Source organism: Takifugu rubripes, chromosome 2 (genome assembly GCF_901000725.2).
Source record: "Takifugu rubripes chromosome 2, fTakRub1.2, whole genome shotgun sequence".
In the NCBI taxonomy this organism is placed as follows: domain Eukaryota; kingdom Metazoa; phylum Chordata; class Actinopteri; order Tetraodontiformes; family Tetraodontidae; genus Takifugu; species Takifugu rubripes.
This window is the reverse complement of record NC_042286.1, coordinates 8587226-8603919: the sequence shown is the minus strand read 5'-3', so window position 1 is coordinate 8603919 and position 16694 is coordinate 8587226. Positions and strand designations below refer to the sequence as shown.

The window sequence follows — 16694 nt, the reverse complement described above, 5'->3', positions numbered from 1 at the left end:
CTGCAGCCGGTTGGACACGTCTTCAGCATCGCTGCGGCTCCACCAATCAGCGCGCAGCTCAGGGCAGATTAACCCTCCGCAGCCTCAGCACCGCACCGTGGCGGCGAAGCCCAGAAACGAGCACGTACGCGCCAGATCACCTCCGTCTGGACGCATGGAGACTGGTCGCTCGGCAAGTTTGAAAAGAATAAAGCGATTATAACGCAGTCGTTACGTCCTCGTCCCGCAGCCCGAGGACGAGCAGGAGGAGGAAGGGGAGGATGGACGCCTGCACCGTGACAGCAGAGAGCACGGATGCGATAGTGATGGATGAATCTCCCACAGATGAACGGGACATCCGGGAGGGTTTTCAGAGGTGCGTCTCGTTCCTTTTTCTTGATTGATGGCAGCGATTGTGACCAGTGTAGCAGAGCTGTAGTGGCGTCGTGATGGTGTTTTTACCCCCCTGTGTTGTTCAGTCCAGCTGTGCACAGCAGGAAGACGCTCTCTGCATATCAGGCATTGTCATTTATGGTCAAGTCATTCCCAGGGATGGTTCCAGGTGTGCTTGACATCTCCTAAAAAATCATATTAACATTTTGTGAGGTCACAGTGTCTTTTATTTAATATTATTATTCTTTTTTAAATTATATTTATTGTTTAGCTCTCTGGGTCATCTGTGTCATCCTGGTGTAAATGGCCATTGTGCTTTTAACATGACAGGAAACAGCAGTATTTTTAAAATGTAGATCTAGGAAAATGTACACATACGTACACACACACACACACACACACACACACACAGCCTGGGCTTTTTCTTGTAGAGACAAATGAGAATTAAAATTGAATTAATTGACCAATTTACATAAGAAAGGAAATTATTACAATCAAATGAACAGGTTGAGTGACGGATGTAAAAGGACGGCTGCAGTTTAAATAATAGTCCTGATGAACAACGTATTATCACTACAAAATGAATGCAATGTCCAACACAGGAAAGTTTATTTTTGAAGCCTTTATGTAAACCTGCATACATTCAGCAGCATCTATGCAGCACACACACACACACACACCCACAGTGTAAATTGTGAAAATATATGACTGTATCCGCTAATGCAGTCACAGATTGCATTCACCTATAGAGCAGGGATGAATTATTGTAAACCGGAATGAAAAATCAATGCATGTTGTCTGCTGATGTGTCGGGGGTGTGATGCCATTGTGATATCACAGCCTGGGCGTGGCCTGAAGCTCAGCAACACCTTTTTGAATATATATTTTTAGACTCAGCTTCTGAAATATTGAACAGCTCCACAAAATGTCACCCACTGTGTGGATGTGCTTTAGATGTAAAAACAAACCAAAAAAACGAATAATGAACCTAAAAATGGAGATTATCCTGAACCTGGCGGGACAGAACAGTTTCTGAAGCTACAATGGCGGATAATAGGGGTGGAAACAGGCTTCAATAGACTGAATAATAACTAGAGCTGCTGAGTCTGTGTTATTTAGTTGTAATTCTGGCTTTGGATCCTCTCTGAGCACCACTAATATCCCCTCTGCTCTGTATCATATACCACACATTAGTCATCAGCACATTCTGTTATGATGGGCTAATAAAACAGGTCATTTATCTTCAGTTTACCTACTGTGTCACCATAGTGACAAGACAGGAATTACGGTTGCTTCCAGTCTAATGTGGAAAAACAAGTGTGTGGGAAACACAGTAGATTTAAAAGGCTCCTAGTGAGATGCAGCTAGACATTAGCTGTTCCTTAACTTTGGATTCAGTATCAGGGGACTCCAGGTTTTCTATAAAATCATCATTTTTCCTATAGCTGTGCAATAGCTTGTCCATGTGATACAGGTGTAAAACTTTGATTGTAGTTATACTGATATATACAGTAATTCAGTGGAATCTAAAAGGCCAGTGTGAACAGTTTGACACTATAGTTTAGCCCGTAAGCACTAAAAATGTAGAGATGTGAAGCTGAAGACATGGTTTTTGTGAATAGAGAGTATTGTAGCTTCACGGTTTGATGATAATTAGATTAAATGATAACCATAGCCATGGGACTCACTCAGATTCAAATTTGGATCACAGACAGACCACGAATGTTTCCTAAAGCTAATGTGGCTAAAAATAGTTATCTATAGTCTCATGCACGGGGCTGGTAGAAAACCCCTGAGTAAATATGTCTCAAATATCTGGATAGTTGTATCATTACATGTGACTCAAGGAACCGTCCATATTTACAGATCGAATTATTGCAGTCTTAAATATGATCTTTCTCTCCTTCTGTCTGTTTGCTTCTCCCAGTGACATCCCAGCAGTTTCTCTGTGCCCTCCTGACAGCGACTGTGCCGACGGGTTCCAGCTGACAGTCCTGGACTCTGAGGCGGAGCTGGGCGACAGTTGCAGCAGCCTCGGCAGACCCTCTTCCTCCTGCCAGCTTTATCAGCAAGTATGTCCGTCGCTGACTATAGTGACAAACAATAGGAATTATACCAGATTTATGTAATCTGTTCCTTTGAGATCTCTCAGGGTCCTCAAGTTGGTGCCTATGAGTCTCTACCGCCCCACAAAGGCCACTGCTGCCACCATTACGTGCCAGCCAAACCAAAAGCCTGCCACAACCGTCACTCCAACGCAGGAGGTCCCAGTGGGGAGAGGGGCACCGTGGGACAGACCCTTGACCATTACGGCTCAGCTCATCAGCTGTCCTGCCACGAAGCGGTGCAGTGCCACTGGCTGCAGGGGTCAAAGGACAGCGGGGTGCAGAAACCCGCACAGCGGCCTGGGGCGACAGTGAGGTCTGTTTCATCGGGGAAAGTGGCAGATTTCACTCTGAGTGTGTTTTAATCACCACTTTAATGTGCTTACAGGGACGGAGGCTTCTCCTGCGTGCTGAGACTGTGAGTGCTGCCAACCGTGTTCCCTTGTAAAACCGTGATTATTTATTAATCAAGCTTTTGTGTTTTCTTCTGTGGTTTTGGCAGTTATTCCCGTGTGATAGTGAACTACCCAACGGTAGTGTTGCTGGGTTGTGTCATGCTGTTGCTGGGATTCTCACTGGCTGGAATCTTTCTTGGTCCATTACCTGATTTTTCTGACCCTCTGCTTGTGAGTCTCTCCTTCTCACGTACACACAGTTGTGTTCACACACCAAACTGGGATATGGTTGCATGCAACATTTAACCCCAGGGTTTATGTGGGACTCAGTCAATTATGGATGTTTCCATCCACTTTTTTGCCCCATCCCCCTCCTGAGATGCTGCAGTGATGCATCACATTAAAGGATGTGCTTGCTCTACTTCAGGGCTTTGAGCCACGGGGAACGTACATCGGAGTTCGTCAGTCCAGATTATTCCTGCTCCAGGAGAACACAGGTCCTGGGAAACCACTCTCTCACTTACCACAGCAGCTCAATCAAAGGTTAAACACACATTAACACACACACCACATTACAAAGCAAATAAAAATCTGTTCTCGCGAGGCTGTTTTCTACTTTTTCACGATTTATCCTGCGGCAGCACTGGCGACGGCAGCAAAGGTCACGATCTCTCCAGAGTGCGGCTTAAGAGGATGCTCGCTACAGATTCGTCCCCAGATACCTTTCTCTGCAACTCGCCAGGTGAGACCAGCGGGTTGAATGCCGATTATAGCCATGAAACACACGTGCTACATCATGGGACCTCGATACGAGAAGCCTAGATTACTGTAACATCACTGCTGTTCACCTCGTCTGTGTATGATGGATCCATCTGTCTCTCCATGCAGGAGAACATTTGGCCCAGTTGGTCTTTCGATCGGAGAACTCGGCCAGCCTTTGGAGTCTGAACGCCATCCACGCCATGTGTGCGATGGAGCAATCCAAGGTTTGCCTCCCAGCTCACCCTCGCTCCTCTGCAACACGCCACCATCGGTTCAGTCACCAACTTGCTACTAAATCGGCCAAATCTGTGTCTTTTGATCCAAAATGAATTGTCCTCCTCAAACATATATTAACATATATTATAGAAAATCTTTGCTGTGTCTAATGCAGATTCGCTCCCAGGCTCAGTTTCAGGACCTGTGCCAGCAGCACGTGAAGGTGGAGGCTGACGGAGCGGCCGGAACCGGCTGTTGTCCGAGTTGGTCTCTGGGGAATTACTTGGCTGTCCTCACTAATGCTTCCCGCTGCCTCAGTCTCACATCACAGCAGGTTGAGCAGCAGGCAAACAAATCACTGAATAATTATTATAGACGCAGGCTAACGCTTACATAATAGTCTGGAGTTTAAAGTTTTCAAGGGAAAAAACCCCAGAGCATCAAATTCTTTAGTGACGTGACCTTTTCTCTCTCTCGATAGGTGTCCGAGTCTTTGAACATTCTCCGTAAATGTGCCCCATATTATCATGAAGGACATCTCGTAGAGGCGTGTGTTGACAGACCCAAACTGGGCGGCTGTTCCTCCGTCCCCTCCCACTGTAAACAGTCTCGTGTAGTGTTCCAGATCCTGCACTTCCTGGTGGATAAGGACTTCCTCAGCCCACAAACAGTCAGATACCAAATCCCTACCCTAAAGTACAGCCTTCTGTTCCTGCCCATCAGTAAAGGGGAACACATGATGAAGATGTACGTGAACGGTCTTGAAAGCAAGGATCTGACGTACAACAGTACCACCATCACTGGGATAGACTTTGGAATCAAGCAGATGCTATTCAAGTATTACCTAGCTCGGGACTCGATCTACCCCATCCTGGCCGTGGTGGCTCTTCTCTTCACAATGGTTCTATACCTCCACTCTGCTTTCATTGTTGTTTTGTCTGCAGTGGCGGTCGCAGGCTCCCTCCTCACCTCGTATTTTTTCTATAAAGTAGTGTTTCACCTCAATTTCTTTCCCTTGGTCAACCTCTTAGCAGCCGTGGTTCTCTTGGGAATCTGCTCCAATCAGGTTTTCATCTTCACCGACTTCTGGAATCAGCAGCTATCCCAGAATCCCCCAGCCTCCCTGGAGAAGAGGGTAAACAGGACCTTGCAGGAAGTGGGCTATTTGATTCTAGCGTCAGGGTTGACGTCCAGTGCAACATTTTTCTCTGGTTATCTCAGCAGCATCACAGCAATCAGATGTTTCTCCATTTACCTCGGAACTGCCTCGATTATCAGCTCGATCTCGGCATTAGTGTGGCTGCCGTGTTCTTTTATAGCGCGAGAGCGTCACGCAGAGGCATCCTCTGCATCTGCCGCAGTGCAGGGGTGGAACCCATGCTGTTCCAAAACAACTGGTGGCTTCTGGGATACAAGTTCACGCAAAAAATGTCTCTTCGTTGTCCAGCAGAAGCTGAGAGAAATCAAAAGGGGTCTTGCCGACACGTCAAACTTGCTGTTCATGAAAATTCTGCCTTGCGGAGTGGTAAAATTTCGGTACATCTGGGTGTGCTGTTTTGCTGTGCTTGCTGCTGGCGGGACATACATGTCATGTGTTGATCCAGGCATGAAGCTGCCCACCTTAGATGGAAGGGCCCCTCAGCTTTTCCGCTCCAGTCACCCGTTCGAACGCTATGACGCAGAATATCGTCACATGTTTATGTTTGAGAGGCAGAGGAATGGAGAGGACAAACCTTTTACGTTAATGCTTGTTTGGGGCGTCCAGCCAATTGATAATGGAGACCAGTTTGACCCTAAAAGCAATGGGTCTTTGGTTTTTGATGCCGATTTTAACATGAACCGACCAGAAGCGCAGGTTTGGCTAAAGGACTTATGTGGCCGGGTTCAGAACCTAAGCTTTTACGCCCCGCCATCACCGGAGGATAAAGACCTGACAGACAACATCTGTCTTGTTGAGCAGCTGATTAACTGGCTGTCTCTCAGACAGTGCTCGGAGACTGATTATGCCTCCAACTATTGCTGTAACGATATTCTGTTCCCCTACCCTCCCGCCGTGTTTGAGAACTGCCTCAGTATGATGCTGGCAGAGAGGTATGCCGAGGGCCATCTGGACCACAGAGGCCTGTACTTCCAACCAGATGGACGGGTAGCTGCCCTTGTGTTGTCATTCAGGACCACATACCACTACAGCTTCAACTACAGCAGAACCAGCCTTTCTTACAGAGAATTTACCACATGGTTTAAGAGAGAAATATCAGATGCACCGTTGGGGCTGCGGAACGGCTGGTTCATTAGTAATCTGACACTATTTGATCTTCAGCAGTCTTTGAGCTCAGAAATTCTGCTGGTAGCCGGCTTCTCCGTAGCTCTGACATTAGCTTTGCTCCTCTTGACCACATGGAACATCCCACTGAGCATATACGGAACTGTAGCTGTAGGTGGCAGCGTTTTTGTCACCGTCAGCCTCTTCGTCCTCCTTGAATGGCAGCTGAGTGGCACCGAGGCCTTGTTTGTGTCATCGGCAGCAGGGCTGTCCGTCGACTTTATTGCCAACTACTGTGTATCCTACAGCATGGCTCCCCATTCAGACAAGATCGGAAAAGTAGCGCACTCCACTAAAAGGATGGGATGCCCTGTAGCAATAGTTTCTGGTGCATTTTTCTCCATGGGAATCCTCATGCTACCTGCCACAGCCTTACTGTTCAGAAAACTGGGTATTTTCCTCTTTTTGGTGAAGTGTGTAGCATGTGGCTTTTCTACTTTCTTTTTTCAGTCTCTCTGCTGCTTTTGTGGACCTCAGACAAAGTGCGGGAAGCTCAGCCTGCCGCGTTGTTCCGATCACCCCGAAGCCACACTGGCTTCCTGCTCTGCGGCAGAGGGGGGTTCGTCACCAGCTTCGACCGCTAACGGGGCTTATGCCAGCTCCAGAACGAGGAGGAGTTATGACAAATCTGCAGGTGGCTTTCTGTACCCCAACCATCAGCTTCAGAGACAGAAACAGACGAGTTTAGGTGGGGGCGGGGGCAGAAGGCCAGAGCAGTACGAGCTGCAGCCGCTGGCCTATCGACGGAGTGACAGCTTTGAAAACAGCACCTGCACCAGTAAGCTGTCCAACAGACCCTCGATCCTCTCTGATGAGATCGTGTACTGTGGGAAAGACGCAGGCAGGGGCAGCATGAACGGGGACTCTGAGGAGATGTGTGGCTTGGAACATAATATCTGTCAGGCCCCTCCAGCTCTCCAGACTTCATCTCCGTACAGAGAAAAGACCGCTGGCCTGGAACAAGACGACGCATCTAATGACAAGCTACTGTGTAATGCATGCAGGGGTCAGCCTAGTGGGGTGAAGCACTGGAGCAACACATCCTTCTCTTCTTCCAGCTTAGAGGAGACCATCATTAGCCAGACAATAGAGACCACTGACCAAGCATCTCTGTGCAAAGATGAGGAAATCACAGGAGAGCAACCCTGCGCCAATAACCAGGAGATCTCTTTCCAGTCTCAGAGCTCTGATGGTCTGGAAGACTCAAAAGAAACATGCTTGACTGACACTGAACCAGGACCCTCAACCATGCCGCAAAAGGACAGAGAGGAGGCGCATCTAAAACCAGGACACCTAAACGGGAGGAGAGAAATGCTACGCCTCTCTCTGAAAGAGACCGTTTATGAGATGGGCGGTAAAGGCCGCCCCGTTCAAGAAGTCGTCATCTTACCGAACAGTAAGCCGGACCTTCCAGATGTTTGGATAAAGAGAGACGGACAGCAGGAGGATACATGCTGAGCAAAGTGGTCACAGCCTGACCGTTTTACCTGGTCAACACAGCTGTCAAAGCGTGACTTTTTCCAACCTGGTATCTTCAGACACACAATTTCAAGTGCTTTGCTCAAGAACCCGAATGTGCATCAACACAAACGTTCATTGCATCTGGAAGGTGCAAACCCCGCCACAGTGGAGCTGTTGACCTTCCCATCATGCTGGAATTGGAGTTAATGAGCCATACACATTTATGGATTTTGGGATTACTGAAATAAATGTGTAGAAAAGTATATTTAAGTAGCAAACGATAATCTACATTCAATTGGATTTGCACTATGTGAGGAATACATAAAGTCAGCGTTTGACTCAAATATCATGTCACTGAGTATTTTAAATGATGAGGATGTGTCTTCAGTGCCGAAATATGCCATTTTCTTTCTATGACGGGCATCAGAAGCGCAAATATAGAGCTAAGACCTGCAGGATCCCTGGATGTCAGTGGACGCCTTAGCCTTTAAAAAGACACTTTTTCTAGAGCAGCTGTGTCACCAGCTAATTTTAGATGCTGAAGCTCATGGTTGTTTTTTGTCTTTTAAGAGATATTAAGTTGCAAAAGACCATACAGCAGTGCAATACAGTTAGGTGGAAGCAAAGCTTTTCTCTCCAACTTCGACATTTTTTTTTTCTTTTTTACAGAATGTACCATGTGTCTGTACATTTTCTGTGAAAAGTGTTCTCTTCTCGTGGTTAAAAAAAAAGCCAGTCATGTCGATGTAGTGGTGGTTCAGACCTGAAACGGACCTGTGGCAGATGTGCCTTTGTGTAGCTTTAATCGAGCCTTCACTTTGCACCAAGTGTTTGCGTTTGACATCGGGACTGTACAAACACAACTGTTGGCCTTCACTTTGCAGCACTCAGCAGACAAATCTGCCTTAGAGACCAATACAGCTACAACAGGCTTTTCACATTTAAAAAAAGGTCATGTCACCGTTTATCAATTTTGATTCATCACATGGCTGAAATAAAAATATTTTCCAGAAAATGTCTCTTGATTTAATTGAAAATTCATTTGGAACGGCAGATAAATTAAATTTAAACTAAAACTTGACATTTATCCACACAAAATCAGTCACCTTCTTAAGCACAGTTGAGTTTTGCTTTTGGAGCTAAACAAAAATGAAGCGAGCCGTCGCCGTCAGGCCAAAACGTTTATCCCAGAAACAGCCAATGCGAAACTCAAACGAGAGGATTACGTCACCATCAGGCTTAATCAGTGTCCACCCACTCCTCTGTGGCCCAATCAGGTAAACGTGTTGTATATTCAAAATCAGGTCCTTTGTAGCGTAATGCATGGAGATACATAGTGAGCTCCTTCTTCGTCGGATCTGGTCTCACCAGTCCACATTCACTGCACAGGTGGTCCCTGCTGCCAGGAGGAGCTGTCCCACTTGGGTCAGCCGCTTCGGTTGGACTCCCATTTGTTTCTGCTGGAGATTTGTCTGACATGTGAGTACTCATGTCTGCACAACTGCCTGTTGCTTCGTTCGCGGTCATCCTGCTTGAACTAGAACCTGCAGGTGGCGCTGAATTGATATGTGGCTGCTGACATTCTGAACTTGTTTTGGTTTCAGAAGCGCCATCGGATTTATCCGTTTTCGTGGAAGTCTCGTGTTGCTCGGGAGCTTGTTCACATGCGTCATCTGGAATGTCCAACAAGTGAAGACTTTCCTGAGAGCGATGTTCCTCCACTAGAGCCTGTAAGAGTTCCTGATCACTCTTTTCAAATAGCCCCCCCTTACCTCTGTGAGGACCCCAGGCTGAGGACCCATAAATGGGATCATTGAGGATGGGGAAACCCAGGTACTGGAGGTGAACCCTGATTTGGTGTGTGCGCCCCGTCAGAGGCAAACAGCGGACCACGCTAGTTTTACCATTAAAATTAAGTCTCTGAAAGACAGTTCTGCATTCCTTTCCCTTTGGATCCACTCTACACAGCCCGATTTTGAAGGAAACGACAAGGATCGGCTGCTCACAAATGACCTCTTCCTTGGGGAATTCGCCTTCTACGCGGCAAACGTACTCTTTTTCAAGCTGATAGAAAGGAGAACAAAAAGCATATTGTTTTAATTGCAAATTCTATCTTGATGACAAAACCTCCACTGTACTGACACCGGGGACATACCTGCCTATCTCTGACCAACTGGTCCAACTTCTGAGACGTCTCAAGCGTCCTGGCAAAAAGCAGCACTCCAGAAGTGAGGCGGTCCAGCCTGTGGACAGTGTGGAGTTCAGAGATGCCCCGCTCTTTCCCCAGGATGAAAATCACTGTGTTGTGGCGAAATCGGCCACAGGGATGGACAGGTATGGAGGCAGGCTTGTCGACCACCAGCACTTCACCATCATCCACCAGAACCTCCAGGGGTTTACCAACTACTGGGGGCTCATGGCGGTGCACCGTGTTCTTCATGTGGTCATTATTCTGAGAAGAGTTGGATGTTTCTAATCAAACCAACAACAACAGGGACTGAAAACATTACATTAATGGTATAAACAGATGTGGATTACTCATGCTGGAGAAACGTACCCTGAGTACCACAGACAGGTCCTCCATAGGCTGGTCATTCAGCCGAATGCGACCCTCTTTAGCGGCCTTCTGGTAGTAGTCGATGGACTCGGCTCTGAACTCACTTTTGAAGACCTCCAGAAGAGTCTTTCCAATCCATCGCCCTTTACAGTACGTTTTAAACTCAAAATAGTACGGATGCACCTTGCGCAGACCACCTTCGAAGTAGTAGGAGGTCTCCTTAAAGTGCTCCTCACTGAAGCTGACGCCAGAATTACGCTTCTGCGGAGGGGGGATGTACCTTTCGCCCGGACGAAGCTTCTTTCCCCCGGCTCCTCTTCGTCTCTTCCCTCGAGTTTTTGACTCTGGTTGTTCTTGCTCTTCGCTTTTGCGTTTGCCCGTTTCGGTCGTCTCTGTCGCCGTCACTTTTTCTCCTGGTAATCCGCCGTCGTTAACATCCGCCGCCTGCTCCGCCATCGTCAAGTTGCTCTGTTGACACAGTGACGAGAGTAAATATCGATTCCGATCTGACCTGACTTTGTAAAGTAAACTGATTTGCTGATCTAAAAAGTGGACATTTAACAGCTTCGAGCTTCTTAAACTCACGTGCATGGTTTACTTTATACCATTGAAGGGCGCGTAATGATGACGTCGCAGCGTTGACTCTCTAAACGTGGTTATAATTTCATTACTGACACCTAGGGGAGATTTGTAAGACTACACCTAAATTACACAAATTGGGATTCTTTATTTGACGCAAATATTGGTAGCAACTTGTCATTAAATTTAGCAGTACCAATTAACCACTTGTGAAAGAAATAACCGTGGTGATGAGATTATTCCAAATTGAGGAATTAATTTGTAAAGTTGGATATATTCTATTCCACATATAATTGTACATTTTTCTTGCATTCTCTTTAGTGTTTCATCTAATCCCAAGTGACATTTAATCTTCAATCGTTCACTGAGTTTAAGCAATTGCCAACAATCCAATAATAATTTTGTCTGTTAGACAGCAAGCATTATTTGGTATTTATGATTAATTGCAGAAGACTATTTCATGGACCTTACTTATCAATCCTTACTTAATCTTCTAATTTTGCTGTACGTATCTAAGTAACAGTTAATAAAATATACATTAATATCTGTCAAGAATAGCCTCATGTACTGTAATGATTTTTACCACAATGCCAGTGACAGTAGCGCAGAATTAGTGTGTTGGTTTACTATGAAAAAATGAGTCTTTAACATTGTCTTGTGTTTCTGCCATATTGTATTAAAAAAAAGAATTCCTTTTTAATTATATACAAATTCACAGTGACCCCCCCCAACGCCTCATCAAATGCAATTACAAATTTCATTTCAACGAACCCTTCAAAGGGAAAAAAGGTAATTGAAGGAAAAAAGAAAAATGATTCCAAGATGTCCGAATCAGCCCAGAGGACTGTTTTCATAATGTGGGATGAGTTTGGCAAACATGGTAAACTCCTCCTTGCACAACCCAAAGTGATGACAACACTGAAATCCTGAGAAGTGCTGTGGTGATCCAGAGACACGGCTCCAAGTCCATCCCCTGCAGAAGCCACTAATCAATCACAGTGATCACAGCTCTTCTCTGGGGAGAGACGCATCAGTTATCATTCGAGGGTTTGAATTACCACATAATTTAATAACTTTCTTTCAGTGATGTGTGGATGTTTGTGTGCACACAATACCCAGGCCACTGATGCCTCCTGTCAGTAAGTGGAACATACATCACTCCCATCAGAGCTTTCGTGATAAACGTGCCATCCCTCTGCCGATCGTACTGCATGAGCATCTGACTGCCGCTAGTAGGACCCACTGGCAGAATCAGGCGGCCCCCGGGCTTAAGCTGTGCCAAGAGCTTTAATACAGAGGAGAAAATTAATGTTGTTAAAATTAAACCCTCGGAGAGATATTAACCATGTTCTGAAACATCAAATGTGTTAATAAGATGAAAAGAAAGGTATACATCTACATTCCTTTGACTCTAAATTTGTGCCAGGCACCAAAACAAGTTTTCTTACAGATTTAGGGACACTAGGTGCAGCAGCGCCAACATGAATGGCATCGTATGGCGCTCCCTCAGGGAAACCCTGCCTTCCGTCTCCCACTGTAGAGACACATAGAGTGATGTTTATTGTCAGCTCTTTACTTTCAAACTTTGAAGTTAAAAGAGGCAGCACATACCGACAAGCCTAATTCTACCAGAGGTGAGTAGTTCTGGGTCATCAGCTTGCACATTTTTTATTGACATTTCAACCAGTTGGCTGATGTGTTCAACACCAACCACCCTTCCCGTGGGTCCCGTCTACGCACAGAGGATAAAAGCGGCTGTTGCACTTACATTGGAAAAGTCACTGGTGTGTGTTCAGTAACTGACTAGTAAAGAACTTACCATCCTTGCAAAGCAGGCAGTGAGATAGCCACTTCCTGAACCCACATCTAGAGCAGCTGCCCCTTCCGTTAATTTGACACTCAACAGCTCCAAAGCATGAGCATGCTGTCCAATAAGGATAATGGGAAAATAATCATGGCAACGAACATCAATGTATAGTAGTAAATCATCTCAAAGCAGTCTAGTGTTAGTTACTCACCATGTGCGGTGCACTGATGGTTGCTCTGTAACCTGCGACAATAGATATTGTTCAGGAACGCCACATAGAAAGCCAAAACACCATTATTATACTGACAGATGCATGTGTGAATGGCGTGAATACCTATAGGCTGAGGAGAGTCTGCATAAGGATGGTCTGCAGAGTAAATCCCTCTGTCTGTAGCCAGCATCGCATTAAAGACTCGGTCACTTCGGATCACCCCATGATCTGAAGGATCAAATGATCATGTGGAAATTGTGTTTCCCGTGCAAACGGGGGAAAGGGGGGGTGTCATTTTATGATTATTTCAGGCGGTGGTATCTTCAATAGGGCTGATAAAATTCTCTACAGGCTAGTGAATATTGACCTCTCAGCCTGGTGATAAGCTCTGCATGAGTACTGCCGCTGGACATCCACGCCATTGCCCGGGACAGCAGCAAGCCCATAGGAATTGCCGCTACTACCAGCCGGAAAGCTACTCGCATGTCCTATCCCGGAGCTCCCTGCAGTGACATGATCAGCAAAAACTGAGGACACAATAATTGTGCAAGTTTTGGTTATTGTCTGGATTTTGCAATCGTTGAAACTTTAAAGCTAGCACGCGAACTGACAAGTTGACGTTCAAGACCAGAGAGGTTATTAATAAAAATGATTCCGAAATTGATGATGATGATTTTGTATCCAATCGAATAATAAAAAAAAAAACCATTTTCAATATTGACTGTGGTTCTTCACGCTGTCAATTTTTTTAAAACCCAAATTAATTTAGTCTGTTTACCTTGATATTCAACCACGGCCCTTCCCTACAGTGGGTCAAAACTTCCGGATTTAACTAACCTGACCAATAAGAGGCGTCCTTAAATCGCGAACGAACACACTGACCAATCAGATTACGTAAAAGTTTGACGGACAGTCTATTCGACCAATAACTGCACTCCAAAACAAGGACGTTGTCGCGACAGCCTTTAGCTTCTGGATAGTGAGCTAGCCAGGCTAGTCATTCATGCCATAGAATATAGACTATTTTTTATAGATATTTGATATTTTCCCCACAGGTAAGACAGATTTTAAATTACATCGCAACGAGCAATTATGGTACAACAAACCAACGAAATATGTGAGAATCGTCAGTGATTTAAGTATGCGGAGTCAGTTGAGGGCAAAAGTATGTTGGCTTGACAGAAAAACCTGCGTTGTTTCTGTTTTACACTTTTAAAAATCGGAGTATGACGAGCGTGTTTTAAGTAGCAGCTTTTTACTTTTTACTAAAAAAGGCTAACTAATGTTTACTTAGGTGTTTTTGCCGCTCCGCCAGAATGGTCGACGACTTCGCGGTTCAGGAGGTTCGGTCCAGCGGGGAACTGTGGTCAGAAATCTGCTCTGGTCTGCCGGAGGTGCGAGATGAAGCAGCCGAGGAGAAGAACACCGACTTTACGGACTGTTTCCAGCCTGCAGAACCAGTCAGTGGACGGTGGGACGGGACAGACACCGGTTCCCTCACTGCCAAATGGGAACCGATGGAGGATTCTGAGATCTATATCGCCACTTTAGGTACACACGCTTGACCTGAAATACAAACAGTATTTTTTACAGAATATTATATTTTTTCTACAATAAGCCACAATAAAGAAGTCTCCCCATGTAGGTCTTTTTTTGTAGATGCTTATAAGCTGTAGTTAAAATACACAACACATGGATGTTTTGACGTCACACAGGCGTTAATTACACCTCGAGAGAGAGACCTGCGTTACCTTGAAGGTTTTAATCAACCTAAAAATGACAAGTTAACCAATAGTGTATCTAGGAAGTAGTAATACAAGGTTACATTATACAGTTGGTAGCTTTACGATCAAAGACCATTGACTTTGATCTTCTGAAGGTCAAAGGTCAGAGGCCCCTCAGAATACATGACACGGAGCATCGGTTCCTCTACATTTCCTGAAAATTTCCTTAAATCACTTTGACTTTTTGAGATGTTTTGTTAAGGAATAACCAAATGGCTCTGACAATTTCGATTGTAACAGCTGTAAAAAGGCGATTAGATTTTTTTTTTAAATCACTAGGATGTGAAGGTAAGAAAAGGCGATAACTCCAGAGGCTGAGTTCTTGGAAGTCTTTTACTAAGATGTTCTCTTTTGATTCAGAGAACCGTCTGAAGAAACTGAAAGGTCAGTCCAGTGACGTGACGTCCAGGGACATGTTGCGCTCTTTGTCTCAAGTTAAAAAGGAGTGCTGGGATAGATTTCTCCATGATGCCCAGACCTCCGAGCTTTTCCAAGGTGGTGACATGGATGAAAGGCAAGATAAAAGGGAGAAAGTGGATCCTGCAGTATCGATTTAAATATTATAAATGATTATAAATCACTGATTTGAGATGACTTTGAAGTGTCTTCTGTGTCTCCAGTGCTATTGAACACTTCAAGAGGTGGCTGATTCCCGAGAAAGTCGCTATCAGTGCAGAAGAGCTGGAATACCTCCTAAGACCATCCCATAATAAGGAGGCAGAGCAGCAAAGTCAGACACAGAAGGATGAAGAGCAGGAAGGAGAAAACCCCAACCAAGAAGAGGCTGACACTCACAGCCCGGAGAAATGAGCATCCGTATAAAAGGTCACGCTGGAAGAACTCATTGGGAAAGCCCTCCAGCCGGAGCCGTTCTGTTGAGGCCAAAGGGTCAACGAGGCAGTTCTCACCTGCCGTTATCCTCTGTTTCCCCAGCAACGGTCACAGGCACTGTTAGGCTCCATTCAAGTTGTTTAAGTGGCATCCTTGTTAATGCAATTTACCTCTAATATCGTATCGAACTACCGTTCCAATGTTAAGTAACGTTTAAACTGGGCCTGGACCTGTTTTCCTGTCCTGCCGTAATAATGTGCAAAGGTTGACGAAGGACCACGAGCAGTATCATCATGTAACCTAGACACTGATGACATCTGTAATATCCAGAATATAGAATATAGTCACCGTTACGTCTTTTCACCGTGTTGAATTCACTCATGAATCTAAGCCTCAATAAAAAGAAGCAGTTTGTATTCGTTTGGTCACTTTTCAGCTGGACGAAAGCTTTTATTTATCCGCAGAGCAGAGGAACAAAACCATGATTCAGGACTAATGTCATTAGCAATCCTGCCGTGTTTGGTGATTAATATGCCAATAATTAGAATGAATCAGCCAACACTACTAATATTGCTATTAGAAGGTAGATTCAGGGTGTTTTCAGAGTTCCTGTTGAGTTCCTGGTTTGTAACGGGGGTCATTTCACTGTAAAGTCAATTTGGGAATCATTATATGGTCTGAAGAGGGAGATTCCACATTTACACAGCCACTCTTTCATTTCCACCACAAGGGTAGCAGCTGTGCTGCTGACTGTTAAGTGTGTGGAAGAAATCAAGAGGATTCCCCAACAGATCAGTGCTGCAGCAGATCCCCTCCTGGGTGCAAATGGAAGCTGCACAGTTTTCACTGAAAGATGCTGCCCTGAACACGCGTATTCATCGGAGGCCCTGCTGATTGGAATCATCAAGAACTCTGATGTGTCTGATTCCACCGTTGTTCCCAGAGAGACTGATGAGCAGCATCATTTAAGCTGCTAGGGTGCTGAACAGAAGCTGTTTGCTGGGCCACTTACAGATGGGCCTGTGCTGTCGATTATTTTCATAGCACAAGCAAAGCAAAATGCCCCCAGACCCCCCAAAATGCTTGATGGATTAAGAATTTAGATCTAAGAACGGATCCTCTTTCTGAATTAAACTGGGATGCCTCGAAAGTGGAGAATCAATTTTCAGATTTTCTGTAGTAAAACATGAGTCAAATGGAAATATGCCTTTAGGCAATGGAACATCTGTGCAAATTACAGTCGGAAACACTTCCCGGAAAGTGTTTTGTTCCACACAAGCACTTAAGTGCA

General features: G+C 45.3%; 4 protein-coding genes across 11 annotated transcripts; 2 read left to right on the top strand and 2 right to left on the bottom strand.

The window, feature by feature from the left end:
* Window positions 1-38: 38 nt before the first annotated feature.
* disp2 (dispatched RND transporter family member 2) lies at window positions 39-8365 on the top strand. Of its 2 annotated transcripts, none has more exons than XM_029832010.1 (10): window positions 39-355; window positions 2300-2444; window positions 2516-2793; window positions 2866-2895; window positions 2980-3103; window positions 3300-3415; window positions 3514-3614; window positions 3761-3858; window positions 4026-4184; window positions 4332-8365. In XM_029832010.1, exons 1-10 carry the CDS (start codon window positions 261-263, stop codon window positions 7629-7631), a joined length of 4446 nt encoding a protein of 1481 aa, XP_029687870.1. In that variant the 5' UTR covers window positions 39-260; the 3' UTR covers window positions 7632-8365. The 2 variants fall into 2 exon arrangements, with proteins under 2 accessions (XP_029687870.1, XP_003962729.2); XM_003962680.3 differs by having other exon boundaries at window positions 40-355; window positions 2525-2793.
* A 272-nt stretch (window positions 8366-8637) lies between these two features.
* On the bottom strand, window positions 8638-11293 carry rpusd2 (RNA pseudouridine synthase domain containing 2). 2 transcript variants are annotated; one of them, XM_003962681.3, is made up of 4 exons: window positions 10777-11293; window positions 10192-10659; window positions 9790-10086; window positions 8638-9698 (listed from the first exon to the last, which is right to left on the bottom strand). In XM_003962681.3, the coding sequence occupies exons 1-4, from the start codon at window positions 10780-10782 to the stop codon at window positions 8874-8876; spliced, it is 1596 nt and encodes a 531-aa protein (XP_003962730.2). In that variant the 5' UTR covers window positions 10783-11293; the 3' UTR covers window positions 8638-8873. The 2 variants fall into 2 exon arrangements, with proteins under 2 accessions (XP_003962730.2, XP_029687885.1); XM_029832025.1 differs by having other exon boundaries at window positions 10192-11293.
* A 132-nt stretch (window positions 11294-11425) lies between these two features.
* Window positions 11426-14218, bottom strand: pcmtl (l-isoaspartyl protein carboxyl methyltransferase, like). Of its 4 annotated transcripts, none has more exons than XM_029832063.1 (9): window positions 14079-14218; window positions 13156-13315; window positions 12912-13016; window positions 12789-12820; window positions 12590-12694; window positions 12382-12502; window positions 12219-12304; window positions 11886-12055; window positions 11426-11785 (listed from the first exon to the last, which is right to left on the bottom strand). In XM_029832063.1, exons 2-9 carry the CDS (start codon window positions 13271-13273, stop codon window positions 11773-11775), a joined length of 750 nt encoding a protein of 249 aa, XP_029687923.1. In that variant the 5' UTR covers window positions 13274-13315; window positions 14079-14218; the 3' UTR covers window positions 11426-11772. The 4 variants fall into 4 exon arrangements, with proteins under 4 accessions (XP_029687923.1, XP_011616012.2, XP_003962731.2 ...); XM_011617710.2 differs by having other exon boundaries at window positions 13156-13291; window positions 14079-14216; XM_003962682.3 differs by lacking the exon at window positions 14079-14218 and adding an exon at window positions 13567-13638 and having other exon boundaries at window positions 13156-13291.
* ccdc32 (coiled-coil domain containing 32) lies at window positions 13316-15819 on the top strand. Of its 3 annotated transcripts, none has more exons than XM_029832086.1 (4): window positions 13316-13334; window positions 14104-14339; window positions 14933-15086; window positions 15193-15819. In XM_029832086.1, exons 2-4 carry the CDS (start codon window positions 14105-14107, stop codon window positions 15380-15382), a joined length of 579 nt encoding a protein of 192 aa, XP_029687946.1. In that variant the 5' UTR covers window positions 13316-13334; window position 14104; the 3' UTR covers window positions 15383-15819. The 3 variants fall into 3 exon arrangements, with proteins under 3 accessions (XP_029687946.1, XP_003962732.1, XP_011615993.1); XM_003962683.3 differs by lacking the exon at window positions 13316-13334 and adding an exon at window positions 13722-13843; XM_011617691.2 differs by lacking the exon at window positions 13316-13334 and adding an exon at window positions 13727-13843 and having other exon boundaries at window positions 14083-14339.
* The last annotated feature ends 875 nt before the right edge of the window (window positions 15820-16694 follow it).

Coding starts and splice junctions, on each gene's coding strand:
- pcmtl (XM_029832063.1), bottom strand. CDS start 13,273: ATGCGAGTAGCTTTCCGGCTGGTAGTAGCGGCAATTCCTATGGGCTTG. Junction 13,017..13,155: donor GCTTATCACCAGGCTGAGAG/GTCAATATTCAC, acceptor TTGATCCTTCAG/ATCATGGGGTGATCCGAAGT. Junction 12,503..12,589: donor CTGCCTGCTTTGCAAGGATG/GTAAGTTCTTTA, acceptor CTCTGTGCGTAG/ACGGGACCCACGGGAAGGGT.
- disp2 (XM_029832010.1), top strand. CDS start 261: ATGGACGCCTGCACCGTGACAGCAGAGAGCACGGATGCGATAGTGATG. Junction 356..2,299: donor ATCCGGGAGGGTTTTCAGAG/GTGCGTCTCGTT, acceptor TGCTTCTCCCAG/TGACATCCCAGCAGTTTCTC. Junction 2,445..2,515: donor CCTGCCAGCTTTATCAGCAA/GTATGTCCGTCG, acceptor TGTTCCTTTGAG/ATCTCTCAGGGTCCTCAAGT.
- ccdc32 (XM_029832086.1), top strand. CDS start 14,105: ATGGTCGACGACTTCGCGGTTCAGGAGGTTCGGTCCAGCGGGGAACTG. Junction 14,340..14,932: donor GATCTATATCGCCACTTTAG/GTACACACGCTT, acceptor CTTTTGATTCAG/AGAACCGTCTGAAGAAACTG. Junction 15,087..15,192: donor GGTGGTGACATGGATGAAAG/GCAAGATAAAAG, acceptor CTGTGTCTCCAG/TGCTATTGAACACTTCAAGA.
- rpusd2 (XM_029832025.1), bottom strand. CDS start 10,782: ATGCACGTGAGTTTAAGAAGCTCGAAGCTGTTAAATGTCCACTTTTTA. Junction 10,087..10,191: donor ACCTGTCTGTGGTACTCAGG/GTACGTTTCTCC, acceptor AACTCTTCTCAG/AATAATGACCACATGAAGAA. Junction 9,699..9,789: donor AGTTGGTCAGAGATAGGCAG/GTATGTCCCCGG, acceptor CCTTTCTATCAG/CTTGAAAAAGAGTACGTTTG.